This window comes from Brachyistius frenatus, unplaced genomic scaffold (genome assembly GCF_029030835.1).
Source record: "Brachyistius frenatus isolate BFR_SWC_R1_liver_20210118 unplaced genomic scaffold, ASM2903083v1 Contig_3, whole genome shotgun sequence".
NCBI classification, from domain to species: domain Eukaryota; kingdom Metazoa; phylum Chordata; class Actinopteri; family Embiotocidae; genus Brachyistius; species Brachyistius frenatus.
This window is the reverse complement of record NW_027210602.1, coordinates 4,114,515-4,140,365: the sequence shown is the minus strand read 5'-3', so window position 1 is coordinate 4,140,365 and position 25,851 is coordinate 4,114,515. Positions and strand designations below refer to the sequence as shown.

General features: G+C 40.5%; 1 protein-coding gene across 4 annotated transcripts; it reads right to left on the bottom strand.

Annotated features, from left to right (window-relative positions):
* On the bottom strand, positions 1–25,151 carry hook3 (hook microtubule-tethering protein 3). 4 transcript variants are annotated; one of them, XM_069703957.1, is made up of 25 exons: positions 25,001–25,151; positions 18,051–18,136; positions 17,482–17,554; positions 17,176–17,226; positions 16,838–16,970; positions 16,654–16,721; positions 16,246–16,308; positions 15,856–15,939; positions 14,841–14,903; positions 12,865–13,028; positions 12,636–12,776; positions 12,054–12,141; positions 11,731–11,844; positions 11,450–11,560; positions 11,062–11,146; positions 10,878–10,947; positions 8,703–8,843; positions 8,354–8,441; positions 6,795–6,829; positions 6,586–6,668; positions 6,273–6,373; positions 6,045–6,149; positions 5,775–5,846; positions 5,004–5,140; positions 1–4,815 (listed from the first exon to the last, which is right to left on the bottom strand). In XM_069703957.1, exons 1-25 carry the CDS (start codon positions 25,055–25,057, stop codon positions 4,803–4,805), a joined length of 2,226 nt encoding a protein of 741 aa, XP_069560058.1. In that variant the 5' UTR covers positions 25,058–25,151; the 3' UTR covers positions 1–4,802. The 4 variants fall into 4 exon arrangements, with proteins under 4 accessions (XP_069560058.1, XP_069560049.1, XP_069560065.1 ...); XM_069703948.1 differs by having other exon boundaries at positions 1–3,403; XM_069703964.1 differs by lacking the exon at positions 14,841–14,903 and having other exon boundaries at positions 1–3,403.
* Between the last annotated feature and the right edge of the window lie 700 nt (positions 25,152–25,851).

Sequence of the window (25,851 nt, the reverse complement as noted above, 5' to 3'; positions counted from 1 at the left end):
TGTTTTATACAAGCTTTATTTACAATGTCATTTCCAAGGTTTGCAGTGTAGGAAGCACATTTTCATCAGTAAGTCCTCATCGGACAGATGCTATATGAAATCCATCTAACTAGACACGTTTCTTATTTTTCCTCATTCTCAAATATCCAGACACTTCTTATACCACTATCACATACTGTATGTACATAGTGTGTTTGTATACAAGCAATATAAAACTTGGCAAATGGAAGGTTATTTGCTACTTCAATATGTAAAGAAACGTTTTCCAATGAGTAAAAAAAAAAAAAAAGTTACGGCAAACACTGCACACGTTATGAATCTGAACTGTTAATAGCCTCGTGTTGCTTATTTCACCTCTCCAATGCATTTAAACTGGCCCAAAGTGCAGTTAGCAGTCAAGTAACATTAGGGAATACTGGGTAGTCATTTTAGCTTAGGCATGTGAAAAAAAAATACAGTTTTTAAAGAATTACTGCAATTCTTATTTCGATTTTTGTTCTCAAACATGAGTAAAGATGGAAGAATTTGAGTCACAACTTGAACAGCACATGATGAAGTCACCTTTCTTACTTTATTGACAAGAAATTGGTATTAATACGGTTTAAAAACGGCCCAAACTGGCTGACTTGGGAAATCGGATAATATTAAAAGACTATACATACACAAACGCAACAACATACAGTGGCAGATTAGATGGGGATGAAAGGGAAGAAGATAATCTTGCTTTCTCTTTCGGGGAAATGTTTCCCCGCATCCCTGATATGAATTGCAACAGCTCAACCACAAAGTGGATGGGTTCCATTATAAAAAGATTTCTTACCAAAACGACTTGTAGGGATGGACGGCTCGAAGAGTTCTGTGTAGTATAACTTACAGCTCAAACTGCGGATGTTAATGGCGAGTGGTTTACAACACTTGGATTTAAAAAGAAACAACCAGAAACCTGGACGAAACATGTCACTTCTTTACTTTGCTGAATTCATACTGAAAATGCTTTTTCACCACTCGGTTTTGGAAAACAAACTGATTTGATGCATATGATGTGGAACCTGATCCGCTCTGCTAGAAACATTTCAATGCAGTTGCACATGCATCCTCTCGCAGCGAATAAACCCTTTTACCCACAAACAAGGCCCCCGCTCTTTTGTTGCTGTTACTTAACATTTGAAATCATTCACAGGGTCACAGTAAATGTACCAACCGGTCAGTGAATTAAAAGTGTAAAATGTGCTTTTTATGTTAAAGAGAAAACATTCCTATTCAAACATGACAATTTCTCAGCACAGTGATTTTCTAAGAAACTCCTCTTCCTGAAGAAACCGGAGGTAAATGGAACCGTTGTTCTCCAATTCACACCGACCTGTTTTGACACCATCATTCAATGGAAACAAGCGCTACACTATTACAAACCTTCTCCTCCTTTTGTTGCATAAGACAAAGTATTTAACAGTATTTTGATGTCTATGGAAACATCACGTCCACTGTAACAGTATACGTGGTGATAGCATAATACTACTAAAAAAAAAAAAAAAAAAAAAATGTTAACACTGCTGTACAAGCGGCAAAAGAATAAATAAGCCATTAAGATAAAAATGCACGGCATGAATTAAACTAAGGTTACTCAATTTAACAATTAGAAGTAAATCAGGTTAAAACTGACAAGAAAAGCCCTCATTAAGCCCAACAAAAGTTTTTTTAAACAAAATAATTTATAATGTGGATGAACTTAAAGCTCATCTCGGTCATTTTTCCTCAAATACCACAATTAATCTAGTCAGTAAGGTAACAAATCTTACTGCCTTTGATCCTAAAAATATATATATATATATATATTTTTTTTTTAGATATATATATATATATATTAAGCAAAGGCACGAAATTAGAGGATTCAATCATCTCTCATTTAAATAAAAGTATGCATTTATGCCTATAATATGCATATATCCTCAGGTCCTGGTGTGGTTTTCATGCTTTCTCAGCTCTCGGAAAATGTTTAAATAAGAGAAATATATATATATATAAAAAAAAAAAAACTACACAAAATTTACGGTATGACCTAAAACAACATCAGTTTCCATATTACTGATACTACAACTGCTGTCTTGTGTAACACTGCATGTTTAAATAGTAAATGTTCCTGTGATCAACGGTATCCCTTTCCACATCTTTTAGCTGATTAACCCTTTCAGTGAAGTAAACGGACCCTACATTAGCCTACCTGAGCTAATGTACAGTTTTATATCCAGATTTTTCTGTCAATAATCAGATTAAATTTGCATTTGTTTTTAGGGTGAACTGTTTTAAACCTATGACAAAATGCACTCAGCAGAGCTTCTTGTACTCTGCTTGATGAGACCACATCTGCTCCTCAAACAAGTAGCACACACAAAAAAAAATAATATCATCACCGTGTTAAAGACGCATTTTCTAATCAAAAACCAGACCCTACAGTGAGAGAAATTGTAAGTAGGCTTAATGAGGACTTTAAAAAAAAACAAAAAAAACGCATCTGTAACAATGCTATTTATTTAAAACACTCTTTTTAGCCACCATATGCGTTTACTGCCATCTGTCTGCAAACCTGCAGGGCACCATTACTCGAGGTAAATATCACTTCTAAGATGCAATCTAGCAACAGGTTGAGGAGAGGCTCGACATACACGCTTAGTGTAGAGGTTTATAGGAGGAGGTGACTTTGTTATGCAGACTGATTTGCAGGTTCCCCCTCTCAAATATGACCTCCAACCATGTAAATAAAAACAGATATGTGGAAATATGACATTGAGGTATCCTGATGCAGTCAGACAGGTCCTACAATGAAGGCTTTTTTTTTTTTTTTTTTTTTGAACTCAAGTAGTTGACCGACAGACAACGCTGCGATATTCTGGCCCCTTCCTGGGTGTTTGCGTCAGAGGTTGAACTGTAACAGACTTGATGCAGTGTGGAAGCACAAGCAGGCGTGTCCATGAAGAGCACGAAGGGAGGAGGAGGAGGAGGAGGAGAAGAGATGGAGGAGACCGGAGCAAAAGAGCGCCAGAACGAGAAGGGAAAGGAGCCGGAACAGTGGAAAATAAATTAATTGGGGGGGGGGGGGGGTTCTCGTCCGACCCCATCCCTCCTCAGGCTTGTCTGGAGGTTATAATGCATGACCCTGCAGAGGGTTGTTAGTGCTCATGCTGCTGCTAGTGGGGCTGGTTATTCGCAGGCTCGAGTCTATGCAAGGTCATGCAAACAGTACGCAGGCGGGTAGTTCATGCATTGTGCGCCTCGGCCTACAGCCCAGCCAAGGGGGAGGGGGGAGAGAGGGGGGTCAGTGTCGGCCACAGAGAGGCCAGGCCAGGCCAGGCCAGGCCAGGCAAGGCTTAGGGCAGGTCATTGGTGCGCCAGTCATGCAGTGACATTGCTGTTGAGGGAGGAGAAAGAGAAGGAATGGTCAGACAGCAGAGGGCTCGTTAGCCCCTGACCTAAACAGACACGCAGTAAATGAACTTCAAGGTTAATAAGAAATCGTCCGTGATATGCCTGAATTAATGACGATGCAAAGAAGACGGAACAAAACATGGGTTAAAGAGAGGATGGGAACAGTTCAAATAATCATACCGAGACAAGATTCCTATTTGAAGTCGCAGATGCTGTGTAGCGCCTATCGAAACACTGCTTAACACACCTTGAAAAACCTCTTTAAACTATGAAAGCAATGAACTGATTTTCAAGTCAAATGACCAAAAAAAAAAAAAAAAAAAAAAAAAGTCCACTTTAATGTGCCACGCTGAATAGATCTTTTTTTGGCATTAAAAGTGATCTACAAACTAAATTCCTTTAAACTAGACAGTCCCAGTGTCTGCAACTCGGCAAAGATCTCCTGTCCGGAGTCACTGTCAACGCATTTCTTGTTCTGTTGTGTTAATGGGGAACGCCTGCTATAATAAATACATTTAAATCTAACGCTATGGCACGTAAGGTGTTGTCTGATACAACCTTGTAAATGCTGGTAAAGCTAAAACCAAGTGACGTGGTCTTGCTCGATGGGGGCTCTTTGTTCTTTAAGAGAGACGACAAACCAATGTACACCGTTATGTACAGTAGCTGTGGGTTGCACCTTCTGATCTTTAGAACTTATTGCTGCACTGTGACCAGCCAACAGGGACCCATTTTGTTCCTAAATCACATAATCCTATTAAAAAAAAAATCATTCAATTAGATCATTCCGACTATTTAGCGAGCAAACTAAACATTTACATGTGATAATACATCTTCCTATGCCGCCATGTATTTGTTGTTTAAGACTGATTTAAGGTCAGATGGAAGAAAATTTAAACACTGACTCATGGAAATGAAAATTGCTTCGTTTTTTTTTTTTTTTTTTTAAACTTACTTAAAGCTTAAAGCTACATCATAAAGAGTTAAAACGGATAACGCAGGAGAGAAAGTCTGTCTGCTCCGCTCAAACAACAAACTGAACGTCACAACGTTTTTACAGGTAGAGATGTGCATAAATACTGCATGAACAGGTAGAGCGAGGTTCCTCTAATCAAAAATGACAATAACTTGTCGAGAGGATGCGATGCTTCTGAGCCTCGGGGTCCAGATTACCTGCGTGGCAAAACTTTGCCACAGAGTACAAGTTCAAGAAGGTCAGTGGTTGAAAGGGAGGAAGAGAGGACGTTCGGAGTGATTAGTCAGACCCTATCAAATATGCTGGGGTTTGAAAAAGGTAGAGGAGCCTTGCATCACAGCAGTAAAATATGCTTAGTCAGAGAAAAGAAAGTGGTGCAAGATTTGGGCAGCCTTGTCTGGCATCTCTACCTCATGGATCTGATCGAGAAGGGGGGGAAAAAAAAAAGAAAATCAATAGGCAGAAAACAGGAAAACAAGGACTTCGATTAGAAATGAATGGAAATAGTGTGCCTCAAAATAGGCACGTCTACTGTATGCGAGTTCAGGGGATTTGTAAGGTAGTTTGTCGCAGTATTTTTCTTTTTTTGCCCTACTGCCATCTCTACCTTCCGGTAGCTGGCTGGACGTGGCCTGGGTAGGAGCGGCGTGTGCTGGTGGCTTGTCTCTGCCGGGCCAGGAAGGACTGACCGGAACCGGTGTTGGCGAGTCGGTCTTCGGCCGCCTTCTTCTGCAGAGACATACCCTGGGGAGAGAAACGGAGAAAGAGCATTAATGGCTTTGAAGGTCTACGAGTATAACAAGACGGTACGTTGTGCCAGGGCTCATGCAGGAGCACCAGCTGTTGTAACACAGAGTCAGACAGTCACAAGCGATTCAGGTTCCATCAGTCAACTAATCTTGATGCATGAGAAAAGGAAAATACTGAAAATAAAATGCAACACAAGTGCCGATCTAACAAGTCATGAACATCAACACCAGCAACTGATCCAAAATGTTATGAGCAAACTGTTGTCCACTGAGGTTATAGAAAAGTCTACGTTGCCCTCTGCTGGCTAAAATGATGACCGCTTATTACAAGCAATATGGGGCCAACGCAAAAAGACCTATCCACTGTATGTTAAAGATGGTCAAACTTTTAAAACTGCATTTAAAAATATGTGTTTTGAAATATTAAAAAAAAAGAACCCCATTTCAAAATAATGTCTGTTAAACTTATCACTATTTTACACTTGCCAATTGCTTGGGGTCAGCTATCAGTCATATATAATCTGTGTATGATAACCGTTTTATTATTGCTCTACTTTTGCAAGTGCCACAATAAAATGAAAAAAGGACATGCGTGACCAGTAACACCAGCTGTAATCGGTCCTTCTTACCATACTGTACCAGGCTGACACGATTAGCTTCTCCTCGTGATCTCGCTGGCTCTTTGTCTTGTCCATTTCTTTCTGTTTGGAGGAAACATAACGGCACAAAAATGTAAGCAATATAAGAATTTTCTAAACGACACAAAAGTGGTCTCCAAATATTGCCACTACGTTGTGACACACGGACACGGACAAGGACACGGACTCGGACACGCTTCTTGGTGGAGTTCACTCCTTCTTTTGCCTGACCACCCGACTCTTAGCTGAAAGACTGGTTACCTCCAGTGAATGCAACATCCTCTCCTTCTCCTGCAGCTGGTTTTTCAGGGCCTGCACCTCTGGACCTGAACCCTGGTTCTGCTTGGGGTCCAGCGTGCGGATAACCTGTAAAGAAGCAGACCACATGATCTCCTGTTGTCGTATACCTACAGCAAGCAGCAGTGCCCACACTGCACCCTGCAAAAGAAAGCTCATCTGACGCTCCTTTGGGAATGAAAGTATACTCACACTCTTGGCTTTTTCAAGGTATTTCTTATACCTCTCCTCCATCTGTTTCATGTCTTCGTCTTTCTTTTTCAAGGCCTCCTCGAGCTCGTCCACCCGTTGGGCTGAGAGGGGAACAATGTCCTAGTTTAGCTTGTCCTTTGCTTTGGGTATGCAGTGAATAATTCATTTACAGTATGTGCTTTTTTTGTTATATTTTGGTATCTGTCCAGCAACATCTCACATTAAATTATTTAAAGAAAAAAAAAATGAATAGATGGCAATAGAGGATGAACGTCAACAGGCTTGACACATCCAGAATTCACTCCCAACTCACAGCTGGCATTGTATTTAGGCTCCATTTCATCGATGAAGGCATTTTTCTTCAACAAATCATTGTTCAATTCTCGTAGTTTTTCCCTAACAGAAAGAACAAAGCACCAAATAAATACATTTCTTCGGTAAAGATTCCAGGATTCAATTTAAAACTCTAAAGATTCTCTTCAAATGAAATTCCACAATGTCCTGACTCAGACGATCACTTACATGTGCTCCTCATATTTCTTCTTCAGAATGGAAGACTGGAAAAGGACAAATGAAAATGATATTTTACAACCCTCATAATAAAGAAAATGAGTGATTTTCAAAGAGTGATTCTGTTGCAGAAGTCAGTAGTTGTAGCAGATTTCTGTTGATTTCCAAAAGAGGGAAGTGTAGAAGAAATAACTTTGGAAAATATGATCAAATACTATACCGGCAATTTGAAATGATGCTCAATAAAGGTAATCAACAGTTTTGTAGAAATCAAATAAAAATTTGTAATGGGTAACAATAACAAAAATGTACAATTAAAGCAGTTTTTACTTTATTAAGATTTTTCAATGATGTATTTGGAATCAATGGTAGTCCCCGGTATGGTATCTAGTCAGATAGTGTGCAAAACGTTCAGAGTATTAAAAGATTGCATGCTCTGATTGGCTACAGCGTGGAGTCAGAGGAGGAGACAGGGGCCTTGGGTTTCTAGTGGGGGAGTTTTTTTTCCATTTCATTCTCTAAAAGTGGATTCTGGATGATACTGGCACTACATTATGCACAGTTTTTACAATGTGCAAAGTATACTAAATGCTGAGACGCATTTAAACCAGGGAGTTAAAAAAAAATACACAAACAACAGGTCTCGACAGAACAAAGCCTAAAACAGAGAACTTGCTGGAATCACAAAGATATACTTACTATAGTCTGACAGTGGGAGCATTTTTTGAAAAGACAATGGACAGGTTTTTTTTTACTGAGAGGCAAAAAGCATAGCCCTGCCATAGTGGATGATATTATATTGATGTGACAATCAATCTTTCACACACACTAGCTCTTTCTCTAAATGGCTGCACCTGCAGGCTGCTCATATCTCATCTGAAAGAAATATTGGAGCGCACACGGAAATTAACGCTCTGACCAGCTTGAGTGAAAAGACGGATGATTAAAACAAAACCGATGCGGCTGGTCATGAGATGTCAAATATACAGACTGACAGGAATGGAACCAGAAATCCCACAAAAGACAACGCGTTTCAGATCAGTGCGAATTATGCAGTAAAGACAAACAAAGATAAGCATGCACGTCAACTCTCTCTCATACGTGAACCTTATTGGGAGGTGCTCCAATTCTCATGTTCCTAAATATCATCTGTCCAATACTATGAACTAGTTTGGAGAAGACAAGGAGCAGACAAGCTGATGATGAAAAACTTCTCCTTTTTCTTTTCATCATCACAGATACAACGTGCGTTGAATATGTTAGATGCAACACAGAAAAACAAAATTGTAAAAGTACATGTACAAAGAAAAACAAAACCATAAATATGAAGGGTGTTAGCAATGGTTAATGTTATGAAGAGTCACGTACAACAGAAGGAAATCAAAAGTGCCCTTTAACAGTTTTCTATGCACCGAGGTGCATCTTCTCATCTTTAGAAATAAGATGAACCTCCAGGAGAAACTGTTTACTGCAGTCCTGGAAGTGTGGTGTGATGATATGATGATATATGATGATTATAACTGGTATCAAGAGTTATACTAAGAGTACAGAGCAAACATTTGATCACTTACGTCATCTGCTTTAGAGTCCTGTTCTTGAAGATTCTTCTGTAGCTCCTCTACCTGACCCTGCTCCTCCATCAAGCGCTGATTGATTAACCTAGATAACGAGCACAGAAAGACCAGTCGGACAACATAGTGTTTAACAAATCAGTGAGCAAAGTGCAAACTACATGTACAGTGGTAGAGAAAACATCAGAGAGGCAGGCTTTTGGCTAAAAGGTCCTTGACTCCACGGGAGCAGACAAAGAAAACCATTGTGGAAAAATAAATGGATCGAACCGAATTCCGACACAGGAGCGGACAAGTGACTCAAATCTAGGTGAATAGACAAAGAGGTTGTTGTGTGCCCTTTACTGACCTGTTCTCTGTCTCCAGTTCATTTTTTCTTCTGTTAGCATCCTCCAGTAGACTCTGCAATAGTGCGATCTTCTCATTGTCTGAGCCTTCCTGGGCCAGCTTCAACATCTTGTTCTCATGCTGAAGACGGATCAAATGTTCTCTGGAAAAGCACAATGGTCAGAAATCATCGTTAACTTCAAATAATACTGAACACAGACAGCTGGCTATTTTACACCGATACTCAAAACCCCTTTGGAGCATCTGCTTTAATATCTCAAGTCTGGTATCACACTGTCATGGCTAAAGGTACAGTATGATACATTATTGCATGTGTTGCTCAGGTTAGTATTGAAAACAAACTAGTGACTTGAAACACAGGCAGCGGAACCTCAACTACAACAGGAAGAGGACCCAACTTCAATTGTTGGACTTGCACTAGATAATAGCTCAAATAATCAGTGTAAGTAAGTCATTTACTTCAGTGAACTATATCAACAAATACCTGCAGGATAACTGATTATCTCTTATGATCACCTCATAACACCAAAGGTGGTGATTTTGTTAGAAATAAATTATCCTGATGCAAACACGCAACAACTGCTGGCACAGTGTTTTCACTCTTCCAGGAAAACAAACTGGCGAAATAAAAAAAAAAAAAGACTGATGAAATACTGCCGTAATTATACACTGCAAGTATTCGGCCGTCAGACTGAACGACTGCCAACTCTGAAGCTAAAAATAAATTTGAGACCGAGTAGCCACTGTTGCAGAGTTTTAGTTTGTACTTTTCACCCAAGTGAATAACTATCCCTTTACACTGCTTTATTTGAGTTAAATTATATAATTATGTGTCCTCTCAGCGGTCTGTGGTGGGGATCAGGTGAATAAAGTTAGCTTTCACAGCAAGAACTGCCAAAGACAAGAGTGGCACAGTAGTGGGTGAATGCAGTAAGCATAAAAAAAAAAAAAGAGTTGACAACTGCAGTGTTGTTCTCTACTTTAGACATATTTGGTTGAACTACTGTGGAAAGTGAGCCACTCTCATTTGACCCCTTTCCCTTTTTTTTTTATAGATCATACAAAATTAACAAAACAGGAAAGGTTTCACACTGCACACAGCACACTAAATAACACTCCCTAAATAACCCTAAAACAGCAGGTGAAAAGCTTTGTTATCTGTCTATCTGTCTGTTTCAGATGTTTGTCAGCTTGTCAGGCTGGTTGTCAGTCTCTCTTGACTCCTGTTTTTCAGGGTGTGGCTGCTGACTCCTCCACAACTGAAGAACCAGCTGAATGTTTCCAGACAAACTCACAGCTGCAGGCTAGTAAAGGTCAGGCCAGGGGAGGAAACGGCTGACTTTGGAAGAGGTGCAGTAAATTGAGAGAAAAATTACAATTCCAGCTGTTTTTCCTCACTGATTTACAATTTAGATAACTTTGATGATCAATCCCAGATGATGCTTATAAAAGCAATAGGTTGATGCTGAACAGACAACCTGCAGATGTACATTAAATCGACATGAAACTCATTATTGCAAAATCTTCCTTTTATCTTTAAAAGTTTTCAGGACTTCTCCTCAGGGCCCAACACCTTTTCATTAGCCCTCGTCGAGAGGGTAATGAACTGCTTGGACTCGGTTATCTTGAGCCAAAAGCAGCTTTTACAGGATTAAGATTTCAACAGAAATTCACATTTTTTTTCCTCAGTTTACAAGTGCTGAAAAAAAGCATTGTATGCAGCCAACAGAAAACCCAGCCCTCTTGGAAAGCTGCTGTCCGTCTGATGTAACTCACACAAAGCTATTACATAACTCTGTACAGAGAGACCTCTCATCTACCTTAAAGCAGCACAGAAACCATCTGGCTACAAAGTGAGTAACAGCATCACAGGCATACTGTAATGTTCAAAATCTAAAGTAAATTTCTATTGTGTGACAATAGACAGTATTTCTAAAACAAAAAACAAAAGATTAATGTCCTCCCACACCAAAATTAAAACCTCGGTTTTATGATTTTTTTTTTTGTTTTGTTTTGTTTTGTTGCTGTTATTTATTACTCTGTAAAGCACGAAAGTCATTTCATTTGTTTGAGTATAAATATAGAAGGAGAATCTGCATCAACCATTACTACTTCCTGTTCGTTCATTTAAATATGTAAAGGGAAACAAAAACACAGGGTTCGTATATTCACATACCGTATCTCTGGGGTGGTGATCTCAGCGGCCAGCGAATCGGTGCCATCGTTGCTGACCAGTGGGAACAAACCTGTGGAAACAGATACCAGTTAAAAACAACTAGGTTTGATGAAGTAGATTGTACTCATCCTAAGAAAAGAAAAAGATCAACTGATCGTATTCAGCCACTACGACATTTCTTTACCCGATGTAAGCTGTCCCTCTTGAGCTTGAACACAATGCAGTTCCTCAATAGTCTCCTTCAGGGAGTCTCTCTCGGTCCGCATACGCTACAGAGGGACACAGTTAAAAATGTGTGACTGACCGATACAGAGAATGTCAATATTCCCCTCCAGGCCCTGAACTATTGCTCTGTCAATGTGCTAAACAATAACAGCAATTTTTGTTCAGTTATTTACAGCCTTTGGTCTAATGTAACCGACAAAGTTCTGCTCCTCTGGCTGTAATACATGTGACATCGATAAAATGGCACAGTAGGATATTTCTATGAAAATAAAAAATGTTCTCTTTGCCCAGTAAACAAATATTTAAAGTGTATCAGTCCTTAAATTATTCAAATGAAATTTACATACATCTTTTTCTTTTTGCAGAGAGTCCACCTTCTCTTTGACACGTTTGTACTCAAACTCCATCTTGTCAGCCTTTTTAGACTCTTCGGACAGTCTGTTCTGAAGTTCAACAACCTGCGCAGAGTGAGGACGATACAAGAGAAGACATGATCTCTCAAAATATCTATACACGTGTGAAAGAGCGTTGTAACCGAGTGCCAAAAAAAGAGTTGGGTTACATCACAGCATGGGGAAGTGAAAATAATGTTTGTGTATAAGCGGCGACATGGCTGCTGGTCAGGTACCTGTCTCTTGTATGTCTCCAGCTGGCCCTTGGCAGCATTAGCCTTTCGTAGTTCTTCTTCCAAGCCGACGTTGGTCTGCATCAACACTGTGTTCTTCTCTTCCATAAGCTTATTCTGGAAAACAAGGACAGCAGTGCAAGTTTAGTTTTGTGCTGTCTGACTTGACCTGCATGGACATACACATTTACTAGTTGTCAGACTGGCACGAGGGGGGGCAACTAAAATAACAAACTCATGGACCCTGTGTTAGGTATTGCAAATTTTGAAAAACTAAATAGGACTCACCACAATTACAAACAAATATTAAGTAGCTGTGTCTGTACCTGTCTCCTGAGAAGTCCCATGTCCTCCAGTTTCTTTTTATAGTGTTCCACTGTGCCCTCCAGTTTTGACACTTTATCTGATGAATGCCTGGGTGGAAAACAACAGTTTTGTTTTTGAGAGGTTATGTGTAGAAGAGAAAGGAGATGGGAAAGCTTTACTGAGGCTCTGTTTGTGTCATCGCCGTTTTTCAGACTAATTCTAACATACATCAGCGCTTTGATGCAAGACTATTACTTTTCAAAGCATCTACAACTTTAATTATAGTTCCATGTTCATGTTTTAGCAAGCTGCTAGGGATACTTAACACTTGATCGATTTCATGTTTTATAGACTCGCGTGGGTTATAAAAATCCATGACTACTTACACCTTTAGGATCGCATCACAGCTATTGATACTTGCAAAATCGATTGTAAATAAGTGCACAACAAACATGACCTGTACGGTAATGAATGTCAACATTAACCTTGTCATTCTCAGGTTTAACACGATAACTATGAACAGTGATGAGATTCTTTTACCTTATTGTTAACTTGGGTAATGTCACCATGTTGAGAGCCAAGATTTTGCTTCCCGACCTTACCTGAGGACATCCATTTCATCTTTCAGAGACTGGGCTTCATCAGCCAGTGACGCAAGCTCTTCGTTCTGGGACTTCACATCCAACAGTTCTTTTTCGAGCTCCTCACAGCGGATCCGGTAGTCGTCTTTTGCTGCCTCCAACCTAGAAGGAATCAAACGCAGTCATGATCATCACTGAAGGTTTGTTGGCATCAGCGTCAGATCTCAATGTGTGTGTTGCAAGACGGCACCTGAAAGTTTCTTCTTGTAACTGCTCCAGTTGTGTCTGCAGCTGGAGATGTCTGCGTCCAGCGGGGCTGTTTATATCCTCGATGGAGTCCGACTGGTTAAGTCTCTCCATCAGGAGCTGGTTTTCTGCCAACAAACTGCTCTTCTCCTCCTGCAGGGCTGCCACCTGGTGAAGTGAAGGTGTTGAAGAAGAATGGGATAGATGGAATCAAAGGAGTTAAGAGGACAGGGGTAAGGAGAGGTGAAAATGGGACGGCATGGAAGAAAGAGGGATTTAAGGGAACACAGAAGGTGGGATGAATGGGACAAGAGGACAAGAGACAGGAAAGGATGTTCAGAAGATGAAGAGATGCAGACAAGGGAAACAAGTTAGAGCTGAATGAAACTGAGCATTTTCATATTGTGTCTCTTGAGTTACTTAAATATACATGTAACAATCTCTTAACGGCATTCAGTTCACTAGGTTCACAATCAGTGCAGCATCAAGTCTGGTTCTAAAAAGCAAGCACACACCAAACACACTTCAACAAGGCCAATCAACAAACTCCAACAGAGCAAAGAGGGCTACATGGGTTGATGTTGTCTTCTCAATGTGATAGACAGAGAATCAAACTCCACACAAAGCAAAGCAGAAGCTGGTTGTTGTCTTTTCCATTTTTTATGTTGTTGTTGTTGTTTTTTTACACATTTGAAACAAAACAAATTAATAACTAATTCACGTTTGTACTTCAACAAATACAATAACTGACCCTCATAAATGTGATAACGGAAAATACAAACATCCTTGTAAGGTTAATAAGCAGAGTTATTTTCAAAATGTAAAATTAACTGTCATGTAAGGTCTTTACATCCATTTCTCCTCCCTGAAACATATAGGAAAATAAAAGCAAAAGCCTTTCTGCTTTTTATAGAAAGTTACCTTTCTACGACCCCAAACTGGTACAAGTGATATCCACAAAAGTAAATAACCATTGTAAGTGAGAAGGATCTTATCTAATGTCTCCTGACTCACAGAGAGAAAGAAAGAGTTGTGAAGACTACTTACAGAGAATGTTGTTGCTGAAAGAAAATGAAACTGTATAGCATGTACTTCAGGTTTAACTTCAGGCTTTTACTGATAATACACCTGCTGAATCTATTTTTGTATAATTTACAATTCATTAAGAACTATTTTGATGAGACTATCTATGTCAGCTTTTTATACTGTTCAACACTTCTTTGTCTAAAATGTATGTCATTTAAGTGCTGGTAACACCGTTATGTGGAAGCAACCGAGAGAACTTACACCAGTGTGAAAATTCTCTCATTGCAACAAGCCAATATCACATCAAAGATGTGAACAGGACAGCTCAAACAGCAGGAAATAAGGTGGGAATCAGCTGCATTCACTCTCGAAACCAGAAAAGGATTCATAAGAACATATAATTCCTATGGGTACTGAGATATAGTAAATGAGATACAACCGTGTTGACTGCGTCCTGGTAATACCTGGGATAAATCTTAGATAAATGATGTCTTTTTTTTTTTTCCCTCAATCCCAGAAGGGAAAATATAAAAATATGAACATTAGAATAATTTACAGTATGTGTAGACTATCTAACATGTATTCAACAGTTCTACCAAGAATTGACTCTTCTGGAGGTGAAATGCCGACCTCTTTCCCCTCGCTGTATACTCTTGCTGTGGGAAAGCATGAGACACAGCAAAGTCAAAAACGCTGAGGCGTATTAGTGAAAGGCTGAAATCTGACACACCCAGACAAAACTGCAGTTGTTGCTGGTGTGCCTCAAGAGGCCCACGTGTATACGTGTGCACAAACACTTGCGCACAAACGTGTACACACACATGCACACGCGGTTTGGAGAAGGGGGAATCTGGTGCAAGCAGGCTGAAAAAAAAATCCAGGACTATTTGACACACTTGCACACAACCATGGACAGAAGAAAGAGACAGAAAGAAAAAGAAAGTTTGGATTTACCCTCTCTTCTAGCTCATTAAACTCTAACCTCAGTCTATCACGCTCCTCTTGGACATGGAAGGCCTTTAAAGCAAGGCACACAGTATTGAAAAAAAATAAGGAAATAAGAGGAAACTGATTCAACATAACAGGAGAGCAGGTAACCCTTTAAAGCACAGCTCCAATTTTCTGCAATCGAGCTTCCATGAGCAGAAACAAAACGTAAAATAATTCAATATAATTTATACATAGAAGGTGTGTTCTCTCACTCTCTTGTGTGCATCACTGTGAAGACAAAAATAAATCAATTTGACAAGGAAATAATTAAGTGTAGGACATGCCCATCAGGAGCAACAGGATTGACTGTTTTGATAGCTTGTAATTGTAGATTAATGAGGCAAAAAAGGAGCTGCTTTTAAAGTGAAACCAAAAATATCTGCAAAACTATAGTCTGACACCACCAGTTTAGTAGAGTACAGCAGAAAAAGTAAGAAGAAAACTTCTCATTCAGGGCTGCATGTGCAAATGGTTTGTATTTTGTATTGTGCTGTTATCCAAGTGTGCATTTTACTTCAAATTTTTCACCAACTTATGCTTTTAATATTCAGATTAGCTGTCTCAAATTGCATTGTCTTTACAGTTATTACTGCTCAATACCAATGAGTATTGTCTGATATTCAACAGTTCAAACTATACATCCGACAGCAGGTGCAAGCTATATTATTAAGGCCATCGATACGGATATTGTCATATGATATAGACTTTATGAAATAGTAAGGAGAAACTCAAAGAATTGTAGTTTTGCCACCGTGGTTATCAGGATCATATCAACATGACATAAACAATAATGATATCTACTTTAATGTCCAATTATTTACAAAGTGGCTGTAATGGCGTGCAATAGTAATAACTAACTTGCAAGACAACCTGACGAGGGTTATGTCTTTTTAGGTAAAGTCTTTCAGACATGTGATGAAGTAACTGGCAGCTATGAAAGAGCCTAAATCACCGGGGATCATTACTGCAGAAAACCAACCTGCATGTCCAGCTCACGACACCGCTGTGCGATCTCTTCCTTGGTAGCCATAGCATCATTCAGCTCCTCCACCGTCTTCTTCAGCTGAGAACAGGCAGAAAGAACCAATCAAAAGCCTGCAGGTTTCCTTTCATCTCCACCAGATTCATTGTTCGTACGGCTGACGCTGCAAAAACACTCGTTTACTTCCCAGACATTTTTGAATCAAGAGCTACAAAGAAACAGTTTGTACACAGTAATAATAGCACAAGTAGCACAGTGGTTCAGCAGAATTCAGGTTTTCCACAGATTCAGCTGTATTTCATGTCTGAAGTCCGAAAGGAGGAGAGTGAAACATGAAAAGAAACGTGTTAAAAGTAACAACACGAGGATTCTTTAACGTCTCCATACCTGTCTGTCTAGATCCACATAGGAGTCATTTCCTCCAGTGACCGGAGTCTCTTTACTCATCAGCTGCAGAAACACAAAAATCAGTTGATGGTTGGAAGAAGCGAAGCGCTCACAGCTATAGAAATAGGTATCGTCAGGATTGTATTGATATACTGGTATTGCTAATCGGTGTTATTATGAATTTGTAATGAAGAGCATCCGCGTTCAAAGTGCCTTTTCTCCATAAAAACTGCAACATGATCAGGGCTTCTTGGTAATTGTTGTTACTGAAAGGAAATTAAATCAAGAAGTTGATTTGTTTGTTATTTAAAAAAAAATGTCTGACCAATTTCACCTTCTCAATCCTATTTATCATTTATCACCGGCAAATCCTATTTGATCCAAGTCTGAACAGAATGACAGTCTCACCTCTTGGATGGCTGTCATGACAACATGCTGCACTGATTCCTCCATCATCATGATGGTTTGGATGTATTCTTGAGATTACAGAGAAACAGACACAATTATGAGGAAAATTCAAGCATATCAGACATTTAGTAATTGTTTTCATATGCACTCATTGACAAGGATCAATAGTGTATTCAATATGTACCTTGTTTCTGTTCACAGTTAACAGCACAGCCCAATAAAAGTTGCAGCATCCTCCCGAGCTCTGCGGCGTCGGAGTGTTCTCCAATAAGGTTGACATCTGGTAGTGTGAAGTCATTAATGTGCTGGCCTAAGATCTAGAAGGGGACAAAGGTTTAATGTTTTTGAAAACAATTTCAATCTTTCATGATATAAAAATGTGATTTATAGGACCTGTGTTGTGCTAAAGGATAAAAGAGTAAAACAGAAAGTCTCAAATTTTACCAGCATTACAAGTATATCCAACTGTAGTTTGGATTCTGGGTACGGATTTTTAAAAAGAGAACTATAAAGTCTTCTTACCTCCTGGTTATAGTCCAGGATGCCTTTTAGGATTTTCTTCAGATTGCTGACCTGAAAAAAAGAAAGAGAACTCGGGTAAATGTTTCTGCAGAATATTAAAAAATACAAGTTTTAAACATGAGATTTACAACAAAAAAAAAGGTCATCAGAAATATACAGTGCCAAGATATAACTACCAGTTCAGGATAAGTTTGTGTTATATCTGTTATTTCATGTGGCTGAAGGAGAAAAAAAAGAAGCTTGCGTCCCACAAAAACACTAAACCACACATCGCTACTCCTAAAACCAAGAATACGTGTCTCTTACCTTTAACCTCCAGTTGTCTCCAACTTCTGGTTTGATTCTACTGATCCAAGCATCATTGAAATACACCATGTCTCTAGAAAATTCAGACAGCGAAAAGAAAATTGTTATATTATACAGTGTTGCTTGGGTTCCGTCATAAGGACTATACAAGTACTTTATAAGGACTTTACTATCTTAAATACCCTGAGATTTCTTATTCCGTGATATATAAATGAAATTGAATAAAACCGAATTGAAAGCGTGATGTGTGTTTTAAGCAGACGCAAACTGTTTGGGGGCAGGGAAAAGGGTGTGTGTGTGGGAGGGGGGTGTCATCCTCTGAGCTGATTTGGCGCTCTGAATGAGTAACAGGCTGGACGTAGTGATGGAGTGAGTCAGTGAATGTTTTAATGTCTGCTCATCAGTGACAATGATGTCTGGAGTTCTTGTACACTCGGGTTTATTCCCTTAACGCAGGAGTTCACGCAGGACTCACAAAACTAAACTTTACAACGAGGGAAAGATTTTTTTTTTTTTTTTTTAATAAAAACAAATATTGTCATACATCAGTCAAAAGGAGAAAAACTTACATTTTCTGCAGAGCTTGGGCCATAACGACACCACTGGTCAAGTCATCTACCGTCTTGCACGTAGCCTCGACTCCGAATGTCTGGATCTAAACAACAAACAGACGCATATATGTTCGGTGTTGGGTGAAGGATGAAACAATTCACTTGTACAACGTAACCAGTTTATTATCTGGAATATAATCTGTCGGAAACATTCAACAAACGTTCTACACGAGAGGCAACGACGCCTTCCTTTAAGGAGCATCCTGTTCACAAGCCACACAGCCGCACCTGAATGCTGCCCGGTACAATCGGAGCCCCACTGTCTGAGTCGTAGGGGTTATCAGCTACTCAAAAACTACTTGGTGATGGTAATGAGCCAGGTGCAGACATAGCTCGTCTCTTTCCGACCCGCGATTTATTCCATGGGTGGGATTCAGCTTCTCTCAACTGGCGCTGTTCCCTGGGAGACGATGAGTTGAATCTGTCGGACACCGGTACCAAAAGACTTGACATGCTTTGAATCGAACAGGCTTGTTTTTTTGTTTTTTTTAATACGAGTAATCTTACACAAAGATATTGAACCCTTCGCCGGAGGCACACTAAGGATGACCACGGCGAATCGCCGCACCACGCCGGCGGTTAAGGTGGGGAGTGGCGGGCCGAGACGAGGTTTCACCAGACGGGGACACCGCGCCGTCATCAGGTCGTCACCCCTCGGAGCAACGCCGGCGACACTGCGTCGCCAGGTCAGCAGTGAGGAACAGGCAAAGGGGGGCGCGTTTGACCACGAGGACCGTTTCGCCAGGGCAACGGCTCGCTGGCCGCAGCCTCCACCAGGGGAGATTTGTGGGTGCAGACGGGGACAGCAGAAGGTCCTGGTGGCCGTGCACTCGGCAACAAAAGAGAGCACACGACAGATTTCCTGAGTGCCGGACAGTCTATAAAATAGTCACATCTTCATATTTAACAGCCAACATCCTTACTCTCAACACAGTATTATCTTGAAATTATACTGACGTTTGCTTTTCAATTTCACCTTCTTTACTTGATGTTCAGCCAACAGAAGAAAGTGAAAGCAAACTTTGCTTGTCGTCCCTGCTCAGCTTCTAATACATCACCTCTATCAGCTTTTTTTTTCAGATCCCTTTCTTCCTCTCCCAACTCCCTCGCTCGTCTTTGTTGTCTTTCTACTCTTCATATTCGTCTCTAACCGGTATCCTCCAGGCACAAAGTCTGCTGCCGGTACACAAGTGTCTCTTCCTCAGTCCGCATGCCAACAGTCCAAGTGCCGAAGGAGGAGAGGAAACTAAGAGCAGGAATGTTGGAATTATAACAGGAAGAAAATGACTAGGTTGAAATTCTGCCTGCACATTGCTCCGCCTCACTTTTCATGACGTGGCTCAAATACAAGATGAAACTCTCAGGCCTCCAGCTGGCGATTCGCTAAGAGCAAAGGTCAGCAATCGAGAATCTCAACATGTTGGCCAACTAGTTTGACGGCTCGCGTATCAGCGAAGACACGCGTTGTGTGTCTTCGCTGATGAGAGGTTTTTTTTCTGGATCCACTTGAGGAGCTGAGCTGAGTGCTTCAAGTCAGACCCAAGCTAGACTTGTATATAGTCACATATATTTTCAGATTGTATTTATTTCAAGCATAAAACCCATTCCAATTTCATGTTCTGATGACTGGGAGATGTTACTGTGAAAAGCAACAAGAAGTACGAACGCGCCATTTCACTCGTTGCCGTCTCGGTTCACTGCTGAGTAACTAGTGGCTGGACAACTGTTCTTAAAATAAACATGATGCAAGAACAACATCCTCTCCAACTACTGCACTAATGCCAGTATCTGTTGTGAACGAGTTCAAACAAAGTTAAAGAAAATGCATTTGATTTCATTTCATTTTTAATTCTTCATGGATAGGTTTGGGACCTTGAGAAGTATTTCAGTAAGTCAAAGCAACTTGGAGCGCTACGTTACCGTTACCAGAGGTGAAGAGAGAGATCAGTGAACACAAAAACACTCGACGCTTTAAACAGTAGTAGGACACACTTGTCATGGCATGAAGATGACACTCACAATAACATCCATCAGTGGACAACATCATCCAGACAGAAAGGTTTTAGACTGCTGTTGTATTTTATTGGGATATGAAGGAAATGGAAAATAATACCACAGTGAACTTTAAACAGTTTTTGCCTCTTGTCTCTGCTGTCATGACCTTCGGGGGACCTATTAGTTGTGTGACTGTGTCAATGAAAACGAACTCGTCAACTGGCTCGCAGGGTTTTTAAGGCAGCAATAAGAAACCTTCTCAGCGAGTCGGCTCGCAGCCAAACGCAGCCGCTGGCCCGGAGCCAACACGCCCGACAGAACCAAAACATTACCCCCAGATTACATAAACGCGTATTACCGGTGGGAGGATGGAGAAACTTTACCTGCTTTAATTACATACGGTGTTTCCTCAAGGATCTAACAGTTCTGCCTATTTCATACTACAGCTCAATCGAGATGAAACGCTTTCCTGTGGTGCTACATTATCTTGCATAGCGGGTTTCGTTCTGATTTCCTGTTTTCGACACCACTGGTGTAAAAAAACAAAACAAAAACAAAAAACGAACACTAAACACTAAAACATAAGCGACACAAAACGAGAGAAATGAAACGCAACAAACATCATGGCAGGACTCGATTGTTCTAAACTTGGCGACGGCTCTCCACCACGCCAACATTTGGTCTCATCATTTCCCTTCGCAGGAAAGACGCGACGCGGCAGGAAAGAAAACATAGGATGGACCGCCCCGTCACAAACACGCTGGCAGGCAACGAGCGTGACAGCATGACAAGCAGTCAGTAGCTGTCAACACGGTGTAAAAGTATTTATGTGAAAGAAATGACTCAATGGCCCCTGTAACATGGAATATACCAGGGGCTTGATGCCAGGTTGGATATTTTGGATACAGCTGGGCTTTAAAAGTTAAAACTCAAGTCATTTTCAATCTAGCAGCTGCTTAAAGCCCAAAACATCCAACACTGTCTTTTCCATTATTTTGATGAACATTATATATATATATATATATATACAGTGAACCCTCGTTTATCGCGGGGGTTACGTTCCAAATAGAGACCGCGATAGGTGAAATCCGTGAAGTAGGAACCTTTATTTTTTTTACAATTATTATACAATGAAATACTCCATAATACATTGAAACCAAAGAACAAAACCTTTTTACAAGCCCAAGCATTTGTTTAACAAATAAAAGTACTGTATAAATGTGTTTTTTTTAACAAATAACTACTGTACTGTAAAATAATAATTTTAATCATCAATACGAACTGAAGGCTTCAAATTGCTGAGATCGGCACCGCCCCACTGCGACCCGAGTCATTGGATTAGAACGGGAGGAAATGAAAAATGATTATGAAAACAAATACAAAGTACAAAGTACAGTCGGACAAATAGTGACTCGTGTATTTCACGGCTCTTCTGACTGAGCCGCTGCATCCTGACTCCGCTCTGCAGCGGTTCTTTCTTCTAAAGCCGGCGGTGCAGGTGTGGTTTTTCGAGAGAAGAACATAGTTATCGGTAGTTGTTGTCGCTCTTTTTTCTTCTGGGCAAAAAGATTCTTATAAACCGACATGCCACCATCGATTATTTTTAATTTGGCAAGCTGTTTTACGTACGTGTACATATTAAACCGCAACGTTATTGACAAACAGGTAGAGAAGAAGCGGAGAGACTGTTTAGCCAATCAGAATGCAGAACACAATGCACGATGCAAATCCGTGAAGTAGCGAGACCGCGAAAAGTGAACCGCGTTATAGCGAGGGTTCACTGTATATATATATATAATGCTTTGTTGAAAGGAATGCGTGCCCTTGTTCTGTCTATTGTGAAGCCACAGTGGAGCAGTGCAGGTGGGTTGCTTTACCCCGTGGAGGACATAGTTCAGGCACTAAGCTCTCCGTGAATGAAGCTTCATATTACCGGTTCCATCGCAATTACAGACGGGACACAAGCTGTATGTTTAGAGGTTCATTATTTGCGTCACACGTAATGCCTTGAATGCTGATCGGGCACAAATGTAAAAACCCGTTTAGTAACTGCAGCAGCTAAAAAAGGTCAGTCAGTCAAACGGCAAACATTCTGCTGCAAACGGCTGATGTATTTGTCTGAGCAGCGAAGCGGGGCTGAATTATGGATTCTGATATCCATATTTTTTTGTAATCTTAAAGGTCATAAGAATCAAAAACTAAATGTTTTGACAGATAGTTACTGAAAGATTTGTAAATGCAGTGAAAACACCGACGGTAAAACGATTAGTCAGTGATAGACCTTTGCGCTGTTGTTCCTGGACTGAAGGTCAAAGGCATGAGGCCCCCGGTGTGAAAAATGGAAGGGAACCTATCCATACTTTGTTGATATTCAGTTTCAGTAGCTTTTTACAGATCGCTCTGGGCTAAGCCATGTCCCCTGCATCATCAGGATCACCTCCCAAATCAGCTTATTATGATTACACTAATCGTGGTGGAACGTTGAAGCACTGACTGCAGAGTAAAAGGAGGTCAACAGCCACGACTGCATCTTTTGGAGAAGTATTTTCTCTGTCCCCTTGTAAATTGTATGAACTTGTACTGTTGTGATGCTCATACAAGGCTTAAAAATGCCCTTTACAGTTCAATAGAGCTACCCATCTGACCAAAAGCTGTAGCATTGACATACTCCCTGCTTCAGTACTTTCTGGTACGAGAAATTGTTCATCACAACTAATGCTTGCATTGAAAAATAAGAATATCTGAGTGTGGAAATACAATTGACCCTTCAATCAAAAAAATGCTTTGTCAAAAGCTTAAGTATTTCATACGATATCGCAGCACACAACAAAGGGCAACAAAATGTAAAACAAACACTAGCAAGCTGTAACATAACCGTGTTATTTATGTACTTTTAGAAATTACCATGTGAGTTTTGTAAAACCATAACAAGAAACGATCATATTTGCTCGAGTACGCCACATGAACCCAGAGTTCAGGTACACGGAAATCAAACAGATCGGCTGGACTGAGATCCACACCTAAAGGGTTTGTGAAAACAGCTGGGAAAGGAGATTGTCGAGCTGTGGTATATGCAGACATCACATGACTAGAACTAAAAAAATAATTGGCCGCAAAAGCCCTCACATTAACTCATAATGACATTAAATTTGCATCGTGATTATAATATCGCCTAATAACGTGCACATTTTTGTATCATCGGGCAAAAACCTAGCCTGGTGGTGCCAGACTTAAAAAAAAAACTCGATATATGAGTCTTTCCACCTGCCATAGGAAATCTTTTCCAGTTGCGTTCTACAGGCTGCAGATCTCAGGTTCATTTTTTAAAACTATTAAAGCAGCCTTTAACCAATCGGCACTGATAATAATAATATGCACCAAAACTGGCAGAAACTCTACCACTATCTACATTCAGACAAAAACCCTCAACTTCAACATCATGGCGTTTAACCACCGACACTGGTCGCTGATCGGTCCGCCCTTGCGCAAACCTTAATGCGAACAGGGTTTCAAAACTATAATCACAGTGAAGACAACTAAAGCTGTGAGCAATAATTAGGCGCAGCCAGGCTCATGTGAACTCTCCATGAAAATCAAATATACTCCTCCTTCCCACTGCACTGAAACAGCTGCTATTTCGTAAGGAGGTGCAGTCTTCTGTTAAACTAACGATCAGTCAGACTCAGTGACGTCACAGTTCACAGGTATGTGAGGAATGTTTGCCTGCCACATGAATACTGTGACCACCAGGTTTAGTTGTTTGATCTCACTGAGGGGAATCTACAAGTTCACTTCCAGCGTGTATCTACTGATGTTTCAGGACAGCTCTTCAAGTGAGGTTCTTAAGATTCACAGGGTGTTTTCAGGTCAGTGTCTTACATCCTACTCCAGCCAACCCAGCTGAGCCTGATCATTCCCCCACCCCTCCCCCGGCCTGCCAATCACATTTATTTTTTCACACACTCAAGTATTGGTATTAATTACATGAACTATTGCCTTTTTCTTGTACGTTACACCTACCCACCATTGTGTGTGTCCAGAGCAGGCTCTATGTGTGCTTGGCTAGCATATTCACTTTACTTTTCTTTTTCTCGGAAAGCGATCATTTATTAAACATGAACGATTTGTTAAAACAATATGAAATGCATAAAAAAAAAAAACAACAACAACATTTGATCAGTGTCGTCCCATCTACAAGCACAGAGTCAATTATGTAAACACGGCCCAATCGGAAGCAGGTGATCCTCCAGACTTCTCCACTGGGTAATTTAAACCTCTGGAAAGGTTTAGGGTCACGTTGTAAACCCAAGCTCAGGAAATTAGCCTGTATTTGACAATTAGACCAGAAGAAGGAATGAGAGAGAGGGGGGGGAGAAGAAAAGCGAGAAAAAAAAAAAAAAAAGGACAACAATGACAGGAATTCAGCCCAGAAGCAGACACGGAGCGATGCTGAATTCAGACGAGGAGGAAAAAAAAAAAAAAAAAAAAAAATCCCCGATGCAAAGAAACGTTAAATCATAACAAGGCCGATGTCCGTGCTGCCGGATCCGTCTTTACCTCTTTAACAACATCAGGCAGATATTTAGTAAAGTTAGGCTGAACGCTCGGTAACAGCCCAGGAGACAGAATAAAAACCTCTCCGTTTTTTTGTGTGTTTTTTTTTGCCGTGGTTATTTTTTTGGTGCGGTAGCTCGACCCGCTAGCGAGCAAACACATCAGCATGCTAAAGCAGCGAACAGCTGGCCTGCATACGTCACCGACGTGAGCTCGTGTCACGTTCCTCGAGACCAGCTAACGTTACCGCCGTTAGCTCCTCGAGCTTAGCATTAGCAACGTACGCTAGCTGGCGTTCGTCGGCGCCGGAGAGCTGTCAAGTGAGGGAGGAAGAAACGAGTCTATTTTGGATGACTTACCCATGTTAAGAGGCTTTCACAGAGTTCCATCCGATCCAAGGACTCCGATGTACTCATTGCTGCCCAACGTACACTGACAAGAGGCTGAACTTATTTAAAGAGTCAGCTTTCATCCGCTCCGGAGACCGCTCGCTCTCTGGCCGCCTCGCAGTCCGTCGGCCGATAGTCGGGTTCGCTCGCTTCGCTCGACCGGCGTCTGCCGGAGGCGGGGCGGGCGAGGTGGGCGCGGAGTCTGTGATACATTTAAAAGGAAACTTTCCACTTTACAAAAAAAAAAAAAAAAAAAAAAAATAGATCCTTCAGAGGATTTTTGTCAGGAATAAATTACACACAAAAAAAAAGCAATACCGGCTCTTGGTTTACTATATTTCAGTTGATTCATAGTTTTCTCTCCAAAACATGACAAGTGGTAAATTGCACATTCATACTGGAAACTCTTGACATTATGATCTTGACCTTAATGATTAATTGTAAATTAATTGCAAACACGAGCCTAAATTCACACAATAAAACTCTTTCTGACAGGCAAAACGAAAGCAGTCCACAATGTGAAGAGCTACCATTATATAACCAGTATAAATGGTGTGTGTAGGTACTAAATTGTAAAAGCAGAGGGGAGTCTAATTCTGGCATTATACTTATTACACATTTCTAAAATAGATTTTGATGTGTGCATGAAGTAAAGCGCAAATCTTGATCCTGCTTTCAATTGGTAGAAGTATACTTTTGAAAGTATCTATGCAGATTGCACCAAATCACTGACTCTTCCAGCAGTATTTTCCCACCCAGGTAAGACTCTCGCCTAACCAGTTTTCAGCTGTAGAACAGCAAGAGCATTACAACACATGCTG